Source organism: Brienomyrus brachyistius, chromosome 14, assembly GCF_023856365.1.
Source record: "Brienomyrus brachyistius isolate T26 chromosome 14, BBRACH_0.4, whole genome shotgun sequence".
NCBI classification, from domain to species: Eukaryota; Metazoa; Chordata; class Actinopteri; order Osteoglossiformes; family Mormyridae; genus Brienomyrus; species Brienomyrus brachyistius.
In genome coordinates, this window is record NC_064546.1 from 3,489,022 (window position 1) to 3,512,737 (window position 23,716).

At 42.1% G+C, this 23,716-nt stretch overlaps 1 protein-coding gene across 4 annotated transcripts in view; it reads left to right on the forward strand.

Annotated features, from left to right (window-relative positions):
• mdga2a (MAM domain containing glycosylphosphatidylinositol anchor 2a) overlaps positions 1-23,716 on the forward strand; it is a 194,790-nt gene that overhangs the window by 165,744 nt on the left and 5,330 nt on the right. For all 4 annotated transcript variants that reach the window (XM_048974881.1, XM_048974883.1, XM_048974880.1 and 1 more), the window contains exons 11-15: positions 3,208-3,385; positions 12,146-12,166; positions 13,099-13,254; positions 15,968-16,126; positions 23,318-23,448. In XM_048974881.1, coding sequence (XP_048830838.1) covers positions 3,208-3,385; positions 12,146-12,166; positions 13,099-13,254; positions 15,968-16,126; positions 23,318-23,448 — 645 coding nt within the window. The remainder of the gene's footprint in view (positions 1-3,207; positions 3,386-12,145; positions 12,167-13,098; positions 13,255-15,967; positions 16,127-23,317; positions 23,449-23,716) is intronic.

Below are 23,716 nucleotides of genomic sequence, written 5' to 3' on the forward strand. Positions count from 1 at the left end.
CAAATAACTGAAATCCCATCACACTGTTTCACAGGATGACCTCCTCGTGACCCTGTACTCAATCAGTGGTTATGGACTGGATACATCGGATGTATATAAATTTCATTTTGAACAATGATGTATGTGAATATGTACAGCAAACAGAACATTTATTTTGCATATACATGCATTTTCTTGAATTCAGTCACAGAAAAAGTGATTTTATTATTCTTCTTAGCTGTATGGTATTAGGCCAGGGGTGGGCAATCTTATCTAGAATGGGCCGGTGTGTATGCGGGTTTTTGCTGCAAGTCCCTAATTAGATTACTGATTGGTTGAAGAGTCCTCACACCTGGGTGTGAACAGCTGACCTAAAGGTTACCCCAAAAACTTGCACACACACCGGCCCTTTGTGGATAAGATTGCCCACCCTCGTATTAGGCAGTAATTGTGAAAGCTATAAGCCAGTTTTTCCCGGTCCTGTCCTTCAGGACCCACAGCCAGTTCATGTTTTTGCTCCCTGCCAGACAGTCCACATCTTTGCTCCCTCTCAACTCCCTGCTAGACAGCCCATACCATGTAATGCGTTTGTCTGTGTCCCCCACAGGGTCGGGCCTCCTACAGACTTTCAGTGTGCGAATAAAAACCTCTCGCTTTGCTTTGTTTACTGCCCTGGTTTTTATGCCTGAATGTCCCCTGGGGCCCGGGGGTCAAAATCAGCAGTACCGTATTTAATTAGCACAGCTCTCATTTGCACTGTTAAGGTGGCCCTCAAATGCATCATCGAAACCCATTTTAGTTTAAAAGCGCTCTGTTTCGGGGGCTGGCCAGAAAGACTAATTCACTTCTCTTCCCATTCAAACTGTTCCGCTTGTTTCTACACAATTGAACAGGTTAATTGGAGGTTTGCAAGTGCTTTACCAGATTCGCTGCCTCCTCTGGTTCGGTCTTGATTAAGGCTTCTTCTTTGTTTTTTATTTTTATTGGTGAATCTGTTCCCCCCTTATGATTTATTAAGGTGTTTTTTACCCCTGCTTGTTGGACAGAAGATTATAGACTCATGCTGTATTGTAGGATGGTTTCTGGGATGTTGCCTTTTGCTTAACTGCTCTTAGCTCTGAAGTAAGCAAGACCATCTTTTGCTCTATTAGAGAATACAATGTGCTTGAACATTTCTTTTAGGATATTCAGAGAATTAACTTTTCCTTTCGTTTATATGACTTGTGCTGTTTACTGAATTTTCCACCAACATAAGCATCATCTTCCTAAGCATTGAGACCCTTTAAAAAATGAATTTCTCTGACTTGCACAAAAAAATGAGTTTATTTACCTTTGCGAATCACCTCATAGTGATGAAAGTGTTGGCCACTGCCTCAAGGTGTTTTATCCTTTTACATTTTCTGGCCCCTCTAACGTCTTGAGCCGTGCTTATGTAGGCAGCTATGGATTACTGGACTTTCTGCTTGCAGTCAAGGTTAGATTCTGCCCCAGTAATTAGGCTGACTGACTCCTAAGGTTCTCTTCGTTCTGGTTTGTTCTGACACAGTCTTTGTCTGGAAAATGTTCCCATAAAATGACTCACAATCGGTGGATAGGTTTGCCATGTGTGCTTTGTGCTATCCTACCCCGCTTTAAATAGCACCAGTTCTGTTCCCTTATTTGAAGGTCTCTTGGGGGGGACGGGGGGGGGTCGTAAATTGACAAAACAAGGGCCATATTTAGTAGAGTATGGTACTGGTTTGGTAATAAGTGCAATAGATATGACCTCTACTTGTCATGCCTCCTCAATGCTCTAGGATTATTTTATTCTGTAGGCTTCTAGTGAGGAGGATCAGGGAGTTGTAATGTGATCTTTTGTCATTCTCACCCCCACGCAGCCTGCCCCTGTCGTACACTGGTTCCCTGCCTCCACAAACGATTGATTTGTCAATCTGTTTGGGTTCATCGTTGACCACCAGGAGCACGATCAATGCGGCGGACCCAGAATCAGATCGAGCACTCGGCCCTGCTCTTGCTTCTGGTCACGCATTCCCTGGTCTACCCTAGAAGCTCACGAACAGGGGAAAAAATATCTGAAAGAGCTCCGTGTGCATCATGAGTATCGGGTGTGACAAGGTCATGTGTATCGGTAAGCCAGGGAGAGGAAACATTGGCCAAAATCGAATGGGTCTGCAAGGTGTGTGAAATGGTCTCTTCATTATTTAGAGTCGGGCATAGAGAAAAAGCATCTAGGTTCATTTTGGCACATTCTTGAAGGTATGCAGGGTGCAGGGGATAATGCCGACGCCATGAGGTGACGGCAGAAAGTTAAAAGGGCAAAGCAGACGGAAAATCCCACAAGCAATTATCAATTCGTGTCAAGCACAATTAGCAAACTCCTGGTGCTTTTCCGTGACCCTACCTTTTCAAATGACTGCAATTTCCTAATTGCACTCATGGCCTGCTCCTGTGTTAATTGGGGTAATTATTCCATTGCCCACTTTTCGAGTGTCTGCCGTGCATTGTGTTGTGGCCCCCTCCCATCAGCCATGGCATCAGCAGGGGAATGGCTGACCATATGGCCCTCAGAGTGAAGCGTATGTCTGGGGGGGGTTGTGTAGCTAGGGGCAGTTGTCGGCACATGCTGGAGAATGTACGGTTTTCTGCCAAGTGGCTGCCTCACTCCCCCATGTGAGCGGGTGGGCAAACCTGGCCCTTGAACAGAAGGTAAGCGACACCCCCACCAGTAGGGGGGGATGACGTACCTCTCTTTGAGGCCTGATTTCATGGTCATTTGTAGCGCCACCTCCTCCTAAAATGGCACGAGGCCGACGGTAACGGTGACGTCACCCCCTGAGGTCAAGGCAAGAGTCTGTTCAGCTTTCTGTAGCCTGGGTCTTGTGTTTTTAACTCGGTACGCTAACTCCCATGCCAGAAGCCTGTGTGCTGTTTGCTGCTCCATGGGTTTCATTAACAGCCAGGCCAAATTCAGATGGAGGCAAACACACAAATGTTTGGCACAAACTGTCATAAGATTCTATTTATATGATGTATCTCTATGTGGCTTACTGTACTAGTGAGGAGTTAGTTGAAAAGATTTTACATAATGGCTTTTGGTCACAACACTCATTCCCTAACAGTACAGCACCTTAATTGTTTTGTTCTGTTGCCATGTCGTTTGTGCTATTCTTGGATCGTTTTCCCTAATTAGGATGATTAACAAGAGATGTTGTTTGTCCTCTTCACCAGACAGGGCAGCAGAGATGGTGGGAGCAGGAGATCCCCATAGAAGGAGTGATTCAGAAAGGGGAGCTAATCACCTATAACCTCACTGAGCTAATCAAGCCTGAGGCCTACGAGGTTCGCCTCACCCCCATCACTCGATTTGGAGAAGGCGATTCCACCATCAGGATTGTCAAATACAGTGGTAAGCTCCAGCAAATTCCCGCCATCTATCAAGTTAACACTCCTGTCTTTTCATGGATGGAGAGAGTTACCATTATGTAAAAAAATAAAATGGAGCAGAAAATGTGTGTGATGAGTGGAATAGAGACTTGAAAGCCAGTCAGACTGAATGTGCATTTGTGAAGCTATCGTTAGTGATGGCGCCGCGGGAGGGGTCGAGAATGAGTTTGGTGTGAATGCGAATGTCTGCCAGTGAAGGCATCCTTTGTGTATGGAAGAAGGTACTGTTCAGGCTCCTTTCCACTTGCTTTAATATTCATCCATCTTTCAAGCCATCCATCACTCTCCAAAGCACGTCTCCTAATGAGGGCCGTGGTTGCTTTTGTTGTTTTTGGTAACCAATAGTTGACACCAAAACTATAGAGTATTTTTCAAAAATATTCTCCCTCAGCCCTTGTTGCCAGTGAGTTCTCAGAACAGGTTTATTAAAATCAGAGTCCTGTGGAGCCTAGTGAACAGACGGTCTAGTGTTTTTAACCAACAATAATCAGAAATAATATTTCTCCTGAAGCTGGTTCTTTCATTGGTAATTGAACATATATAATATAAATGCCAAAAAAAACTGTTCACAAACCGACACATCCTTCAACATCATCAAAATGTTTCCCATCCAATGGATCTTGCCTGATCTGTGTTATATTGTCAAAACCTGATTTATGCATTTTTGTATATGTTGTAGTTTCTCAGCAATGGCAGCTGATGGATTGACTACAGACCTGCAGTTATGTTTCAGGTTCATTGTCTCTATCAGAAATCCTTCTTATGGATATTGAAGGACACATACAGACTAATGTTGTATTGCTGGCCTGTTGTATCGAAAAAGGCCCATGTTTCTGATAGATTTATTTTTTAAAAACCGCAGAAACATACATTTGCGAATGATCATTGAAGCCTTTCCTCTCCTTTTTTTATGTGAGCACAGTGCACTCATGTATGCATGAGCTACACATTATTTTAGATGAATGTATGCTAGTGAGCTTAGTACTTCTCCGGTTTCTTAACATGAAGGAACGGATGTTCAGAGGGTACTTCTGTCAGGAAAAAGGCAAGAAGAGTTTGCTGCATGTGGAAACAGCTGGATGAGTCATTGAGCAACTGCACGGATACGTCAAGCTTTGAAAGGCTCAAAAATTCTAAGGAATGAGGAGAAAAATTCCCAAAGTACTGCAAGTGTCCAGAGTCTATGTCCGCATCCCTGGCCTGGTCTGAATGGAAAAAGGTCAATTTGAGGGTGATGTATCAAGCCAGTCATTTTAGAATAGATAGACTTCTACCTTCAACACATATTTTCTCTATCCTTCTTTTCAGTTTGTTCGTTATCCACATCCCTCGTATGGTAGGCATGGGGAGGTCATTCTATAGCACGCTGCTCCCACTTTAAGCAGTTTTCAAAGTTTTGTTCTTTGTTTTCCAATAATCCTTAATTATGGTATTCTTCCTCAACATAAAATTCAATTTCTGACAAGAATAATTCATACTTTCGATTGAAAGCCTATTGTCACGTGATTAATTCAAGGCTGCTTTAGCTTCTCTTGGAAAGTCTGAGAGGAACTGATTTATTCTTTCAAGAAACATCGTAGTGACTTCAGTTTGGTTCTGAGGCTGCTTTGCAACCCACTGCTTAAGTAGAAGAACAACCTGCTATATCAAATAGATATTTATAATGTAACAGGGACATCTGCTGGTTGTATAAAATATATATAATCCTAAAATTTGGGTGAATGGAAGCTCCCAGAAGATTTGAACAGACAGCAAATTGACCTGCAAAAGTGGCCTGTTAAAAGATTTTTTTTCCTTCTGGCAACACTTCCGAGAAACATGCAGGCCTTTTGCAGGACTGGGGTTATCGTCGGCTCCATAAGTACTCAGGAAGAAGGAATGAGCAGAGCCATGAATGGAAGTCCCACTGGGTGGTATCAATAGATACCGAATCACTGCCCCAGTAGACCCCATGGCAAGGAGAACCAAGAGTAGCTCAGTGAAGGGAACAGTGAGTTCAGTGAAGCAGGTCAATATCTCAGAAAGTCAGTGTGGGTTTCAACACGAGCTGAGTGCAGAACATCGATATCTGTTTTAGGGTTCGGCATGGTTTTATTGGTGTTTTGAAAACATCAACTAGGTACAGAGGACAGCATAGATTCATTTATTTATTTATATACTTAAAATGTAGACCAAAATACCATGTTTTGTTTTTTGCGATTATGGGGTTTTTTATTAACTGATACTCAGTCATGCCGTTGCTACGAGACCTTATTAATTTTGGCTGTGACTGTAGCTATGATTTTGACACTTCATTCATACTGATGCTAAAGGAACACTATTTCATCTTTGTCTCTAGTCACTGCATCCACTTCACTAATGTAAGGTTACATGTCCTGATGCTGCCTCGGTCTTCAATTTCCATCTGCCAGTGATTTAGATTCACATCCCTTTTAAAAAGGAAAGAACGCCGTTTATAAATTATCCTGTTGTGTTTTTTTTCCAAATGCTTATATACACACACAGCTCTTGAAAAAATAGAGACCACTCTATATTTAAAAAAAACAGCTGAATTTTAAATCCTGGTTTAATCCCGGTTCTGCTGGTGTGACGTGTATTGCTTGGACAGTTCATGTCAGGCTCCTAGAAGCAGGACTGAAGTCCCATAAAGCAAGGAAGAAGCTCTTCATTAATGAGAAACAGTGAAGAGCCAGGCTCTTTTTACACCCATAAATTAAGAAATGAGTGAAACAAAACAATTGTGCACACACACACACACACACACGCACACACACACGCACATGTAGGGTATACCTATCCTTATGGAGCTCGCTCATTCACTTCTATGGGAAAAACGCTAACTATGACAACCTTAACCCCCACCCAGCCCTACCCATAACAATAAGTAACCAAGCAAAATACAAGAGTTTTTGCATTTTTAGTTCTTTCATAGCAGTCACTGATTTTTATAAAACAGAGTTTTCCGGATATTTATCACATTATGGAGACATTGTGTCCCCATAAGGATAGGTATACCCGCTCACACACACACACACACACACACACACACACTATAGAGGGTAGTAGTATTTCTAGCAACTAGCACCACATTTACCCAGAATATGAGTAGTGTGCTTGAAAATAGATATTTTGACTCCATTTGCAAACACCTACATAAGATTGTCAGAAACACATAGTGACAGATACGGCAGAGATTCATCTGCTCTATTAGCATCTTAAAGAATGTGATAGACACTCCCAGAAAATCAGAAATGTCATACTCTCTCGATGTTTTCTCAGGCTTCATGACAACTAAAAACAGTTGCCATAAGCTGACATGACACATGTATGACAATGTCATTCACGGCATTCAAACAGGCCATATCAGTGCCTCTAGAAACACTAAGGCACTGATGAACTACAATTCCCAGAGTCCTTAGCCAAAAATATGCATTAGTTTTGGTTTTGAAGTAGGCTGGTTTTACACCCATAAAGTCACCTTGTTCTCTTCTGTGATCAGTCACTAATGGAAATCATGGGCTGGTGACCGCACCTGAAGACATCTGTCCCAGTATTCCCCCTCCCCCTGTCCACCCAATGTAACCTCTGCTCAAGGAGATTCCAGTCTGTACTCTGTGGAGGATTTCTTTAATTCACAGACGTCCAGACATGACTAGAAAGTCTGGACCAGTTCTAGGAAGTAACTCCTTAGAACTCCATCCAGGATCATTTAGATTCTTGGGATTTTTTCACAATTGCATGCATATAGAGGTTCGTCTTTGGGCCTGTAGTGTGTTTCCAGTCAATGCATTTCGCACAATTAATTAAGCGATGCATTAAGAGCCCTTATTTCCAGTGGGGGCCAGAAAGGCACTCCATTATAGTATTAGCAAACGCTAATGGAGTTCTCCTTTAAGCCATGAGAGTCGGAGCAATGCCACTTTTCTGCCAGTGCTCTTTTAAACACATCCAAGTGGGTGGCAACTCAATGGTGGTATTTTCCCAGGGCCATTTTAAGGTTGATAAGCCATCACAAGTGTAGAAAACATGTGGAATTGCGCTACTAACATGTGACATTGGAATACCCTTCCACTCTCATCTAGCCACACACCCCTCCAATCATCTCTCCATCGCATGTTTCTTTTTCTGTGTTTTCATCAGGTCCGCCTCATGCGGGACACTACAATTTTGGCCTAATACGGTATATTTATATGTATTGATACAAAATGATTTAGGTTAAAATATTTAGATTAAATATTGTGGTATGAGGAGATTTTTTCATAGATGCATTTAGCTGATAAAGAATTGTAAAATTAGGGGAAAGCTTTGGTTTAGAAACTAAAATTGGATACATCAATACCTCCATCTTTCTACAAGTCATTTTCCCCAGAAATGGGTCTTCTTGTATTAATCTTCTTACGGTATCAGCCATGTTATATGGCTGCTCGACTTCAAGGACACACATCTGGTTTTTTGTTTTTGAGCTCAGATTTTCACACAGAAACTTGAAAAAGGAAAAAGAAGTAGTGCTTGCAGTACAATTTGAAGACACCTTTTTTCGATCAAAGAGGTTTTTGGCACAGCTCACCGAAGCTCTCACATAAGACGCAGCAGGCGTCATCTCAGCAGATGAGGACATCTTGTGTCGAAGGATCGCTGTTGGCAGCTAATGCAAGACATCAGATGTTGGTTATCATACAGGTGGGTTTTGTGAAACTCAGTCTGCTTCATGACTAGAGTATTCCCCTAACAATCAAAAAGAGCTTCGGTATAGCAGTGACATACAGGACTAGCTGTCTATCCAAGTGATACGTGTTAATCCTTCCAGGATTATCATGTAGGCTGCATTCGATTCACACTATAAGCATCGGAAGGTCTTGTTCGTGACCAAATGTATCCTCGTCCTAATTGTGGTACCTTTCTTTCTCTGTGTTTAATGTTCCCTCCAACACCCAGCATTTACATGATGTTTCTCAAAATGCCAGTATATTTTGAGATTAAATAGGTCTTTCCTTTAATTCATTTATATAGCAAATCATTTAGCACATATTACTGTAAATGATTTTGTTGAATCGCTTGGGAGAACTGTCAAGATGAAATTAACCTTGCTTTTGGGTTATTGAGTTATTTTTTAATGTACTGTAAAATAATCCGCTGTAAACATCACCTGACGGTTGGCGGTATGTTCCCATATCTGCACTAAAGTGAACGTGCAGGATTTAACGTTTGCAGAGACACGGTGGGGGGTGGGGGGAGGGGGGGGGGTTTAGGACTCGAGCAACAGCACCTTTTTGCGGTCTATAGTTCCCCATTTCAATGACCAACAACTATTATGCATAAAACTTCATCCCCAATGTGCCTGAAGTGCCAACAAATGACAGAGCAACGATTTTGATATTTATTCTTGTAAAAATATACTGACTGCAAAGCTAGTGCATAGTAAAGATTAGTTAATTAAATAGTTAATTACTCAATTTCTTAGTCGTGGTCATCTAATGTCCTTCGTAGGCCATTTCCTCAGAACAATTACTTATTATATCTTTATACCACTTTATTCTTACTATCTTTGCAAGTTCCTAATGGTAATATTCTCATCTTAATCCAGTTGTCATTACTGTATGTGCATAATTGTTCATTACACAGCTTTAAAAAAGACCCAAAGCATTAAAAAAACATATCTATGGTTTTTTCCTGTTCTCTTTCACCAGCTCATAGCTACCTTTTCCATGCGTTGCATTATTTAGACACAGGGATAATTACATTTGACAGAAATGACAGGAACGTGGTATGATTCTGTTACTGGGAAAGATTGCATTTTATTTTGATTAAATGAGAATAGACTGAAGTGGAATGGCAGTAATTACGGGCCGGAATTAAGCGTCTCTTGGCGAAGGACACGGTGGCAAGACAAGGTGGAAGGACAGCAGTAGAGCGGAAGAGTGGGAGGAGAGCAGGACAGAGGAGGAGAGACGTGTCTGAGAAGCCGGCATCCGTCGGCTTTAATAACATCCCCCTCGACAGTGTAGTAATTGGAAGGTCAGTGACTGAGAGTCTGCTTTTGTCAGGTTGGTACTTCCTTCAACATGGCCCCTTGACCTCCTGCTGTGCTGTTTCAAAGCAAAACTGAAAGGTAAAATAAAGGAAGGGGTCTTTTGTTTGTCCTCAGGCTGCAATATGACATGCAGGCCCCTACTCTCTAAAGCACGTTGACTCCCAGGAGCCTGCATGTGCGGTGGGGAGGCGGGATCAGAGACCGCGGCTCCATGTCTGACGTCCAGTGGAGCTCCATTTGTTTTTATCTTCAGTGGCTCTTGCTGCCTGCCATTGCTGCAGTATCCTGCCACTTAGGATAGCGCACAGATCTGTCCTTAGTGACTGGCTTGCCTCTCTTCAATATCTTTGCTACCATCTTGAGTTTCCCGCCAGTGCCTGTTCTACATGCCACCACCGAGCAAGTGCAGGTTGCTAAAAAGCTGTATTCCGCTTGGTGAAGTGTCTCAGATGGTACCCTAACTCTTTTTTCATGCTTTGGGTCATTTGCCTCAACAGTGGTAAATCCGCAAACCACGGGGGCTGGTCTGGGAACTGTGGGAAATGTCATGGCCACCTGTCTGGTGAACATCTGTCATTCCCAAGCAAAAGAAGAGAATTGAGCAACAAATCGGCATCAAATGGATTTTCACAGATCAAACCCTTTCCTGTACACCAAACTCATTCATTCCCTCCATCCATTTCTCCATCCATCATCCCTAACCACTTACCCAGAGCTGTTGGCTGAGGCCTAATCCAAGGCCCAAGGCAGGGGACACTCTGCACAAGAAGTCAGTCAATTGCAGGGCACACTCCTACACATAATCATTTCTTATAAATAAATCACTTATGTACTGAATGGCTTGTGTAACTCTAAACCAGTAAACAGACATTTCTGTGGCCTCTACATTTAATTGCACTAATTCCCAGCAAGTGAGCCCAGAGCATAACAAGAGACTATTAATTTGAGCTTGTGCAAATATGCCACATATTTCCAAATATGCAACAGCTGTTGATCAGTACAGAACCTCTCCCATCCTCCTTTTCTTCAATCGGGTAGCATCTGGGCGGGATGGCGGGGGAAAAAAAAGAAAAATACCCGCATACGTGAGCGCACGCGAGAAGCACATTAGGGAGAGGCAGCGGCGTCGCGAAGCTACGCTCGCTAAGCGTTCAATCTGTTGCCACGTCTGTCCAATCTGCACAATCATGACCAGGTTGACAGCGATCGCCTTTTCTTTTTTCAAACGGGTGACTCAGTGCTGTACACGCAGCTAGGTATAGCAACAACAAATACGCGATTTTCTGTCATTACATCCCCAAAGTCCGTCTTGTTCTCCGTATCTTCCTGAATGAAAGCTGCCTGCTTTTGTCCCGCGGGGCTGTGCTAAAAAGCACATTAAGTCTCCGAGACAATTGCTAATGGAGATGATTGATTGTTGTCTGCTGGCACGGTGCCACTGATAGCATCCCCAAAACGATCGTGTCAGTGTTGTGCAACGTGTTAAATCTGTTTAGGCAACAAAGTCATTTCCAGGCATTGTATCAAAGGACTTTTTTAACGGTGGCCCTTTTTATGCCATGAAAAACCCAGAATAAAGCACTGTTCTGATTTTGCCTCATTGCCTAGTTAATATGCCATAACTTTTTAATCATCTAATTTTTTTACGCTTGTGCTTAATGCATATAGCTTTTATGTGTTTCTCTGGTAATTTAGCATGAACTGTTTTACTTGTTGTGCTTTGATTTTCCCCATGGAATCACTCAAAAACAAATGGTTCTTTCGTCCTGTCATTATTATATTGATTCAGATTATATATTGTGTGTGAGCATTTATGTATGACTTTTCAAGCTCAGCAGTGTGCATATTGCGTGTTTTAGTGAGTATTAGTAGGCTCACTGGGCAGTCTGAGATTTTGTGCGTGTGTGTGTCTGTGTGTGCTTGCAGGTGAAGAGGTTTGTGTGTCTGTGTTCTCAAGGTTGTGTGTGTGTGCGTGCATGTGCGTGTGAATCTCCTCGCTTCGATTCTCTCTGCCTTGCTCTGATTGGCTGCTGGATTCTCCTATCAGATTGGGAGGCATGACTGGCTGACCACTCTCTCGTTCGTTCTCGTAGTTATGTTCAGAGAGCCATGTTCTATAAGTGTGGGTCCTTGTGTGAGCAATCGAACCACGCAAATATCAGGGCAGGAGACGTGGAAGTCAGTGGAAAGTCAGTGGAGGCTTTATCTGTGTCTTTTTGTGTCGAATGCAGTCAGCAAAGTATTAGGGCTTGACGGATCGAACTGTAACTACCTTCAGTTGTGCCATCTCCATTTGCTTCAAGTGCCTTCCAGTTCTTTCCCATCATGCATTGAGCTCTTCGGGTTTGTAGGAGGTTCATCTGCTGTTTCTGCTAAGGCCTTTATGAATTGCAGTAAAGGAAGGTATATGTGTGCGAAATTAACCTCCATACATCGTTCATCCTTAGTACTAACTTCTTATAATCCCCTACTTGCCAAAATGTAGACATTACTGCAATAACTCTGCGCTAATAAACATTTCATTAGCTTAAAAGTCATACTGTAGTATATGTCAGGGACAAACAAAAGGAATTTAGTCTACTTATGCATCAATTCTTTATATGAGAGATTAAGTCTTAAATGCTGCCTTTCTTTCTTGGTGCTTAAAAAGCGTTACCCTTTTGTAATAAAATGATTTTGTTTGATTTACAGCTCCAATCAACCCCCATCTTCGTAAGTATTCCTCTTTTTAAGTTTTAGTGTAAGACTGTATAACTTCTGATATTTCTGTAACTGGAGTGTAATTTATGTACAGTATTTATACCCTGTTTTGTTTTCATTTAATTGGGAAACAAAAGTCAGCATATAACTATATGTGTCTCTTTTGAGTTTGCCCGGCGGTCCTCACAGACACCTGAATGCTTTGACTTTCTGCTGTGGAGTGAATGTCAAATCACTAATGGAAGCATGTTGAAAACCTAAAAAAAATGCAGGGGGTTGGGGGTCCCGACAGGCAGTGAAAATGACAGCATCACTCAGTCGGTGCCGTTTATTACTGAAGCACTAATTCACCCAGGTGGCCCAGGCATAGCTGGCTGGCCGGCTGGCTTTTAAGCCGTATGAACAGCCTTTTAAGCTGTGAAGCAGAAAAAAACACCCCCCTCCTTCTAAAGGCAACCACTAAAATTTTAAGACAACTCCATCAGTTGTTACCAATCTACATATACTTCCAGTTTGATTTTCAAAGTCATAGACGACTTGCTTGGCTATCTTTGTTTGTGATGTTATATGATAAGAAGAGAAATTTCTGAAATGTTTTTGTTGTTATCCTACTGTGAAAAAAGGCCAGGTGTTACATGTAGTAACATTGAATGTTTTGCCTTATGTAGTCACGTGTACAACCTAGTGTTTGATTCTCAGATAGGAACCTATAAGCTTGTTTTCCCCTACATTTAGGCCATGCTACTGGCTATAAGTTATGGTCACCTGTGTTGAGTTGACCAAAATTGGCCGAAATTCTCGGCATAAAAGACACAGGCCCATTTTTCAAACAATTCATCTGAAAACATCAATCGGAAGCTTTAATAGATTTGTATTAGTACTTGGGTCATCTTTGTTCTGTCTACTGGGATGCATGTAAGCAGGTCTCTATTTCTCCAAAACAGGAGAGTTCCACTGCAGTTTCGAGGAGGAGCCCATCTGTATGTTCACCCAGGAGAAGGGCGACGATTTCGACTGGACCAGGCATAGTGCAGCCACCCGGGACACGAAGTATACTCCCAACACTGGGCCGAGCAGCGATCGAAGCGGATCCAAGCAGGGTGAGCAGGTCACCAAGAGGGCGGACGGCAGCTTTCTCATAATTAAGCGGGTAGCTGCCAAGTGAATAGGCTATATTTGAAGGCAATGTGTTGACGAGAAGCCTTGAGGTCAAGTTATTCACCAGCATGCAGCCTTAACAGGGTTAATAACTTGCCTACATACTTCATACCGTTGACATTACCGTTTGTACCCTCCCCCAGACCCACCCCCCCTTGCCCGATAGAACAGATGTTGCCTTATTATCTTCCTCCAATTTGTCGTTCTCCCGGCAGCAAGGAGCCGGGCAAGTGAAACCACGAATACAAATCAGCTCCCCATCGGGGCCGATGCTATCTGTTGCCACAGAGGAATTTTGTCGTACGATACAATTTCATACACAGATTTGGTGGATCGGCTTTTTCTGCCTTGCCTGAGCTGGGACGCTCAACACTGGCACTCTGCTAGTCAATCACCTTGCTCTGGAGTTGCAAAGAAAACCCTCGCGTTGTGTGAGCACTCTAAAACTTCTTTGAAGGTTTAAGGATGTGATGTGCAAACACATTTTCCTGCCCTGACTTTCAGCTTTGATAAACCTGGGTTTCCAGGTGCTATCCAACCTTGCTGGGTTATTACGATAATGTGCATATTTGTGTTTCATAGCAAGCAGGCAGGATTCTTCAGGGATGTCACCATTTACTATCATGTCCACCTCTCCGCTGCAAGAAGCACTCTATGAGAAAGAAGGCAGTAAATTTAAAATTCAAAAATTGACTACGTGTGGTGACCATTGGATTGTGTTTGGAGTGTATATGTATATGACATTTTATCTTCTGGGGATGTTTAGTCAGTCAAGCAGGGGCTATTTGAAGGCAGGTAAAGGCAGCCATTAGCCCTATAACTGCCCTTACTTAAGACTTAAAAACATGCATTTTTGCTGCTAACATGTTTGTGACTGAACTGCCAGTATGATTCTGTTAATTCCCTTCTGTGCTCAGTGGGAGTGATTTTTCTTTCATCCGCCTAGTCGTGTAGTTCTCTTGTTTGCTATTAAACCCTTCATTATTATTCCAGAATGGTTACCATTGTTCATTCTGTAACCGTGTTACGCTCCTTCTGCTACATTTCACTTGTCATTGCCCTGCCTGCCTCGTCTCCGTGGCGCAGTGAGAAATGTTTCACATTCACAGACTTCCATGTCTCCGTGGGAACGCCTCAACCTTCAATTAGCAAAGGGCAGGTGTAATGAAATATAAGTGCCTGATGCCATTGGGCTGTTGATGTCCACTCGAAGGAGGATACGCATGTCAGACATTAATCTGCAAAGACCTACAGTATAGCAGTTTGATGTAGCCTCCATTCATTAAAATTTGAAGACAAATCCCTCAAAATTATCTAATGTAACTAGTGGGATCATCAGCTGAAGCTTTCTTGTCAGTTTTGTGGGCATTGGCTATCATTTGGGCAGTAAATAATGCATAGCTCTAAAGACCCATGACTTTAGAAATTCAATCGCATTGTCCAGGCTTTTGTTACTGATAATGTCTAATGTGACTTTGTAATTATCTTTTACTAGATTTCACAGAAGATTGTCATTATGTAGGAGGGCTTTCATGGGTGGAGTTTTCAGCTTGTCAGACCAATGTCAGGTTATCACATGACAGCCTTCTGGTGGGCTGTGCTGAGGACGTAGCTTGCGGGACTGTTGGCTGCATGCTGCCCGAGGTCGTTCTGCAGCCCATAGGTGTCTGGCTCAATTCCCAGGGGGGATCTGCTTTTGGAAAGGGTACTTTGCCTAGATTACATCTTCAAATCAAGCTGCATCATTAGCTAAAGTCTTACATTGATCTCTGTGTCAACTGCTTTAGATGAAAGTGTTTGCTAATGATAATAATTTGATTTCTGAGATGTATTCTTTTGAGGTCCTTGAGAAATGTTTGAGAAAATGATGAGCTCGAGCTCCCCACATTGCTTGGCACACACCCTGCATCAATACACACTCCAACATGAAAAAAAATCTTATTTATACATGACAAACTAACATGGTTTCTCATATTGCCCTATGTTCAACTCTATCTAAAACATCACTAAATGTGAAAACAGGAGTATTCAATTGGGTTGACCTAAAATCAGAAGAGATTATTATAGTGGTCACACTGAGCTCAAAAAAGTATGGAGGGTCATTTTTCAGGGACTGGTGCATTGAGCCCATAATGCATTGCGTGGGAAGTCTAGAATGCGTAGCGACTGAAATGCGTCTCGACCGAAAACATGGCCTTTGGGGAAAATGTTGGAAAATGAGCTGGGAATTGTAAGGGCAGCTCGACACAAACGGTACAGAGACTCTGTCTTAAGAACGATATGGTCCTCGTTAGGTACTGAGTGGGTTCCTCCTCTCTGAGGATACAGATGAACGACTCCCTGACATTGAAGTTTAACAAGGATATTACATAGTGTACCACCCTGTACAGGCACAGCTTCACTGAAAACAGGGTCCTCTGCTTTTGGAGTCAAGGCAAGCATTTAACTAATTTCTCTTGTTAATTCTGTTGTCTGCCAGAAGGTTGTCATCGTCCCTGAGGATGTGGGTTTGATCACCACTCAATCTGTAGGATCAGCATTGAGATAATCTGTTGTTTTCTACCAGACTGATGATTTTCTATTGCTTTCTATGCATCTGGCAGAGTTTGTTAGTACTGAATAATATATTTCTGCTTTTTTTGTTCCACCTCATAGGTTTCTACATGTACATTGAGACGTCTCGACCTCGCTTGGAAGGGGAAAAGGCACGTCTACTGAGCCCCACCTTCAACGTAGCCCCTAAAAGCCCATATGGGGCCACCAACTCTGCCTACTGCTTCAGCTTCTATTACCACATGTATGGGAAGCATATAGGTAAGCCTATGTTATAATGATCACATTTTACTCCTGTGAATACACATGCACCATGGATAACCGTTTTTAAAAAAGATATTGTTCTTGATGTATATTTCTTACAGCAACTGCAATTGTGCATCATAGTGGGTATTACTATCAGCTACAGGGCTGAGGGCAGGAGGCTGCTCCTCACTCTGTGTGCGTGTGTGTGGATTACAGTAGGTTTATATTACATTGTAGAGACCAAATATCCCCCACAATGTGATAAACACTTGTTATTTTGACGTTGTGGGGACCATTTCTCAGGCCTCAAGATCTGTGGATGCAATGAAAAAAGTAAAAATGCCATATTTTGTTTGGTTACTTACGGTTAAGGTTAGGGTTGGGTAGGGGTTAAGGTCGTCATGCTGGGATTAGCGCATTCTCCAGTGGAGTGAATGGAGAGTCCCCACAATGATATCATTAAAAACCTGTGTGTGTGTGTGTGTGTGTGTATAATATATCACTGTGTGCCCTGTCAGGCACTGGCATTCCATCTGTGGTGTTTCCCTGCCTTGTGCCCTGTGCTGCTTTGGATACGTTCCAGCGGTCTTTTGACCCTGCAGTGGATAAGCAGCTGTCAGCTGGACAGGATGGATATAATTTGCTTTGCCTAATTGCATGAACCTTACTGTCACACCTACAGAAACATTTTCAGCCTCCTGCAAGTGACGCCCCCCCCCCCCCCCCCCCCCTTATAATTCCATGCTTAGGATCAGCTGTGTCCTGCATAACACTGTGTGCACATATTTTCCTTGAACAAATGGAACATTCCAATCGATTGTGACATGAATGTATAAAATAAGCCAGGTCGTTTCCGAAACATGACTGTGATTATTTTTGCAATTCACACTATGAAGGGAATTAGCAGAATGGTCTTGGCAGACACTACCTCAATACTGACAGAAAGTGGCTTTCTCAAATAATTTGTTTTCCCCTTAAACAGGTGACAAATCTAAGCCCCATAATACTCAGATTCCTGTTCTCATATAAACATAGGCAATGAATACAGCCCCTGCAGAATATTTTACTTATCACATTTGTGGTCAGTGATTTCTGACTCCACTGTCTTAATGCTAAAATTTAAAACATACCATAAAAATAACATCAATTTATTCCCTATTCAATAACTGTATTATTCTGCAAAATTAATGAATGAGTCAAGCTAAAAGCCTCTTAAATATTTACTATTATAAAAGCTTTAATGGTGTTATATGAAAAGCAGTGTATTTATTTATTATTGTCATTAACTTTATGACACTTAATTACAGTGTTGTAGTTAATGGTCTGTGTATGCATATTAGGAAAAATGAATACTTTAATATATTTTTATGACATGTATATGATGGTGGGTTCTGCCACATTGGCGGAGACAAATATTTGCAATGTTTGAAATATTCCTTAAGACTTCATCTACTTTAAATAATTTTTGTTCTGATTTTGGGAATGGGGTTAAACAGTCATTATTCCGTCAGTTCATCAAAAGACATTTTTATATTTATAATGGTGAGTGTTTATTTTTTTATGAGGCTCCTGCAGTACATTTCAAATAATGATGCTCCTCTGTACCATCGCAGCTATTAAGTCTCCTCATATTTCAAAGTACGGAATGCAGCATTGTGCCAAACGAGCGCAATGTTCTTTGTTGATTATAGATCCACCCTTAAAGAATGAATGAAATCACAAGTTAGAACAATTCATAGAGGTTCACAGAATACAGCAAAAATATGGGTAGCACTGTGCTTGACAGCACACAAATAATATTAATAGGTATTATGCTATTATGTATGTATAAATTAACTACAAACTAAGTCTTAATTACATACTGATCTCATATTTATTCATCATTAATGAATTGTGATGCAACTTTTATCCCAAGCAATTACTATATTTTTTACTATATCTGTTAATTCTGTAAACCTTTGTGAACTACTGAAGGAATTACTGAAGGAACAGGTAATGAATAAAACAAGAGAAATACTGATCTCATTTCTGTTCATCATTAATGAATCGTGACGCATCTTTTATCTCAGGTAATATATATATCTCAGGTATAATGTATATATTTCTTCATGATTTTTACTTCATTAGTAACTGAGTTATTACTAAGTATTTGTGTACAGCATTACCAGAAATTGTATCACAGAAAAAAAAGAAATATACAAAATTCACTTTCAGACTTTTCAGACTTTTTTAGCTTGACTTCGTGATGTCCTGGATACTTCCTGTTTAGTTCTTGAAAGCTTTTTCTTATGTGTGCGGCAGTTGTATGTGTTTTAGTGAATTTTCTTAAAGAATACTTTACACTAATGATAAAATGAGTAACTGCTGGACATGTTCAAACAGCACTGTTCTGTTGTGGGCAGTGGTGGCTTGATGGTTAGGGACGCCCACTTGTAATTGAAAGGTTGCAGGTTTCAATCCCCGACCAGCAAGGCACCACTGAGGTTCCCTGAGCAAGGTACCGCCCCCCAAGCACTGCTCCCCGGCTGCTGAATTAGCTGGCCTGCTATGTCACATTCTCATATATGGGTTAAATACAGAGAACACATTTCTTTGTTGTGCACTGTGTGCTGTGGTGTGTCAACAATGACAATTAATCACTAAACTCTAGAAATTCTGTCTTGTTTCAAACAGCCACATTGATGTTTCTCTGCTTTCTAAGATCTTTGGAGGAAAACCCACCCTGGGTCCATAGATTAGCGGTTTTTGCTGTATTGTTTGAACTGTTACAAATAAAAAGTTGATTCATACAACAGTAAGAAACATAAAATCAATAACCAAAAACTTATTTGTGGACGTACTCCCTGGGAACGTACGCCCTGCTTCCTCATTCTGCTTGCTTGTCTAACCTGTATTTGACACTCTCGCCATACTGGTCGTGTTGCTAGTAAAAATATATTTGCAGTAGGAGTGTAACAGTACAGGTACTCGTACAAAAATTTTCAGTACAGGTCTTTCGGTTCAGCGTGCATATATACCAAAGAATGCAGCAAAGGCAGAACCTGTGTGTTTGTACGCTTCCCCCAAATAACATTCGGGAAGCATGACTATGCATGCGCGCCTACTTCCGAATGTGAAGCTGGACGTTGTTAATATGAATAAAAGTACAGTACAGGTGTTTTTTTAATGCTGCACCATAATGGATATTTATTTTACATGCTTTGTATTTTTTGGAGATAATATTTGTGTCACACAGTTCGAAGATGAAGCTGCTAATGTGAATACAGTACAGATCAGGTACTGTTCATTTTCTAAATGTGCACCTTAATGGATATTTACTTTATTTTTGTTTATTTGAGAGAATATTCATTTTGATTTATTTTAAAGTACATTTTAGTTTGTTATTACTGTAGTAGGTTGCAGTATTAACAGAGACTTTTCATTTAGGAAAGACAGTCATGCATTGTAAACCCCCCCCCCTCCCCCCATGTACGAAAACATACCGAACTGTGACTTCAAAACCGTGAATTTTGCATACCGTCACACCCCTAGTTTGCGGTCAGTCGTAATTTTACCACGGAGCTGGATAACTAGGGCTGGAGCCGCTGGACACAGTAGATATACATGTAGCATACTCTATACTACAAAACATGGCCAAGTTCTTGAGGCATTCTGGGTTATGGTCTATAGTATATAATCATCTCTGTTGGCTGCATAAGTTTTGCAAACTGTGACACCAACTTACTTCTTAGGTAAGCTTACTTCTGTAAAAGGGAGAGAGAATTTGCCAAATTCAGGTACCAACAGCTGGACCTATGAAGTATTCTGTGCCATCAAAGATTATAAATATATTGTGGTTTTCGTTACGGTACTCAGTTTGTTATACATCACCTAGGTCCAACAGCTGCTGAAAGCCATTCCCGGATTAAGATTTAAGTGCGGTACATCAGATCTGACTAATTTGTCTACTTGACTATAGACTTATGACTGTGTTCTCCAAATCTATCACAATTTTTTGTGCACTTACAGTCTTCCTAACTTGCATGGAGTGGCTTGGATCTATAGCATTGATCCTGATTTGAGCTTAAGACCCTTCATGGTTCTGAGAGGCAGGTAAAGGCCATTTTTTGTGTGGGAAGTATTTACATCAGCTGTGTATTCTAGTGGAGGCAGGCAGGATGGTGTTCCTGGGCCTTACCCACTGAGACAAGCCCTTGGTTCACACAGGCAGCTATAATTCCTGAAGGAACAGAACCTCACAGCCATTTGTTGGCCCAACAGGGAGACTGAGGAGGCTCCCAGAAGGGAAGGCAGCAGGTTCATTAACAGTTCATTAGTTATGTTTTCAGTTACTATGCCTGCAGTTTGAGTAATTATTTGTTCCACATTTTGTGCAATTAAACTGGTTGTGTTTTATTTTAAGGGAAAAAAAATGCACATTTTACCAACTGAATTATGAGTAGTTTAAGAAGGTATTTTGTGGATTCAGTGCTTTCGTCAGAGTAGGTAGTTTTACAGGTAGTTTTACAGGTAGTTTTATCCATCTGTTATGATGTCACAGCAGCCCAGCTGAGGGACTGAAAGCATTGGCAATCTCCTGTAGGACACACACACAGACACAGAGACACACACACGCACATGCAGATACACACGCACAGGTTAAACCTGAACAGTGTGTCTTAATAGTGTGCATGAAGCCAGAATATCTCACTTCACTTCAGGACATGTAGCCAAGATTCAAATTCTAATCCTGGGCTTGAGAGGAAGCTCCCAAGCAAAACATGCAGTGCATCAGTCATTCATTAAATATTAATACATTTACAAGAAACTATCATTGTTTTAATGTTGCCTTGTTTCCATGGCTGACCATCAGTATGAAGCAGATCACACTATTTTGTTTGTTGGAAATGATATGAAAACAGAAGAATAGTGTGTGTTTGTTGGCAGTACAGGAATTTTTCTTTTAGCGTGACTTACTGCACAGTGGTCCTAAAGCCAGTGTTGCAAACATTTTTTCATTTTGCAAGGTTGGAAGTCATCCGCAATAAATTGCCTACTCTGGGAAAACAATTTGAGCGCTTCTATAAAGCCCTGGGACCTGCTTGGCCCTGCTGAGCTGCTCCTGGCTGTACGGTATCTGCACCTGACAGACAGTAGTACTTGAGCAGCACCTGACCTCGCCATCGCCAACGTGACAAAGGGTGCGACAGTAATTTTCTGCCTCACATATCTGTCTGATGTTGGCTGAATAAAGAGCGTTGACCTAACTGGGGACAGACTCGTCGTTCGGCTCTGCTCCCCTGCTGCCGTGCGTGTTCAGTTTGGGGGGGGGGGGGGGGGGGGTGTCAGTGGTCAGCATGAGGCCCTTTGGCTCCACCATACGTCTGCCGAATTTCCATTCTGATAACTCATTGTTGACTGTCAACAAGAAACTGAGGGTGACGCTTCCTGTATTGAACAGCCTCTTAATTAGCCAAGATAGACTTACATTCGCGGCAATTGTATATGTTTACAGGCATAAAGCACAAAACAACAGGACTTGTGTCACATTGATTACACTCCTGCTGAGGACCGGAAAATTCATTACTCTGCCGCGGCCATAAATTCGCTGGATTTTATGGCCTGCAACATTTGTTTTGCTTTTGCATTACTGTCAAAAATCTTGGCAGCTAAAGTAGAAACATTACAGATCATCTGCAGAGAGCAAGCACCCCCCACTTGATAATGGTACATTCTGCGGTCACATGACCAACCACCTGCACAGCCTGATGCCATCCCAGGAGACCTACTCCAGCATGACACAGTTGTTAGCATTTGGTTTGGGAACGCTCACTTTGCTGGTGCTTCTCCAACCACAGCGGAGACAAACATGCGAAATACTGTAGGCGCGATTGTGTCCTGAGCGAGCCGACACTCTGAGTAACTGGCATGGGGTGTCCGCTGACAGGGAGGGGTACACTTCCTGAGATGACTGTAACCCAGCGGAGGGGCTGTGTCTGCAAACTGAAACCTGCTGATTTCTCAGCTGTTTTAAGGGCCTAATTCAACTCAAACCGCCCAATGTTTAGGATGAGGATGTTAATATTAATCCATGGCAGCAGTGTGGTATTTGAGCACAACATCTGAAAGACTTCTGAGGTAGGACATTAATGGCAGGTGTCCATAATTGAATGATGATTTTTTTTTTATTTACTCGTGCTGTAATTTTTGGTCATGTGACACTAGAATGGAAGGCCTGTGGATGGGGTCGAAACACATGTTTCCATTGGCTCGTGCTGCTTGCCGAAAGCCTGTCGTCACACCTCAGGGTGTATATGGCACTTGCCATCCACACACTAGCTGTGAGGAAACACCTGGCTTCCAGCTGAAAAAGAGGCCATCCTGAAAGCAGCCGTGGCTGAACAGGGGACCCTGAATCCGGGGATCAATAACACTCTGGTTGGGTTTTGAGTTTGTCTCGTCAGGGTCCCTTCCCACCTTACTACTCGGCACCTACGGGTGGTATGATAATTGGATTTTTCTTACGGCGCTCACGAGTTATCGGCTCACCGCAGCGCTAGGGTTGCAAGACTCGATGTTTGCTGAGCTGTAATCCAAGTCCTGTTGACTCCACTTTATCGTTTTTCACATGTGAGAGCATGAGATCGAATTCTGTGCATCGCAGGCGAATAATCTCAGTCTGAGTCTTAGATCCCCTCCAGGCTCCTTACGCCATCAAGTTTTGTGATTTTACTCAAATAAATCACTGGACTTACTTTGAAGAAAGATTTCTTGTCTTGAAAGGGATTATATTTTATGTATTCTATATCTAATTTAAATCTAAATCCCTCACAGTAGGTGTTCCCTATTTAAATCCCTAATGCATCTTGTAACTGAGCTGCTTTCACTGTCTAAATAGTATATTTTTCTTTCCTTGGAAAAGCTCAAAGAAAACCGAGAACTACATATTATTACTGCCATTACTTACCGTACACACACAGACACTCACACACATACATACATATACATATATATCTTAGATGCGTTTTCCTTGAGCCATCAGGCTGCCTCAGAAATATTTTAACATCTTCAATTATTTTTATCTAGCTGCAGTTGGATGGCTGCACTAACCACCTTACACCTTCTATCGACTCTATGACCAGAATATTTCTCTCCAAGAACTTCAGTCTGACAAGCAGGTCTCCTGGCCATCACAGCCCACTAAGGCATGTCTCCTTTCCTATGTAGGGACCTTGAATGTCTACTTGCGGCAGAAGGGCCAGGCAGCGTCCGACAGCCCCATTTGGACTCTAAGTGGTAACCAAGGGGACCGGTGGAGGCAGGCAAAAGTGAACATCCACCCCATCTCCTCCTTCCAGGTAAGCAGCCTCTTCCCGAGCTACTGGCATCTTGCTCCCCTCGTTACCTGTTGGACTTTGCTGTTTATTCTGCAGGATATTTACAGAAGCTGGTTCCTCCAGGGCTATATATCCTCACCCTTAGTCCTAACCTCTTCTCCAACTTCTCTGTGCCTTGGAGTTCTGTTAGATAAGCTCATTCAGCCGCTGTAGTTGGTTTTATTGGCTAGCGGATCTATGAACTCCCAAATCTTGAAAGTGTCAAGGTGGACAAGTGAGAATCAGTTAA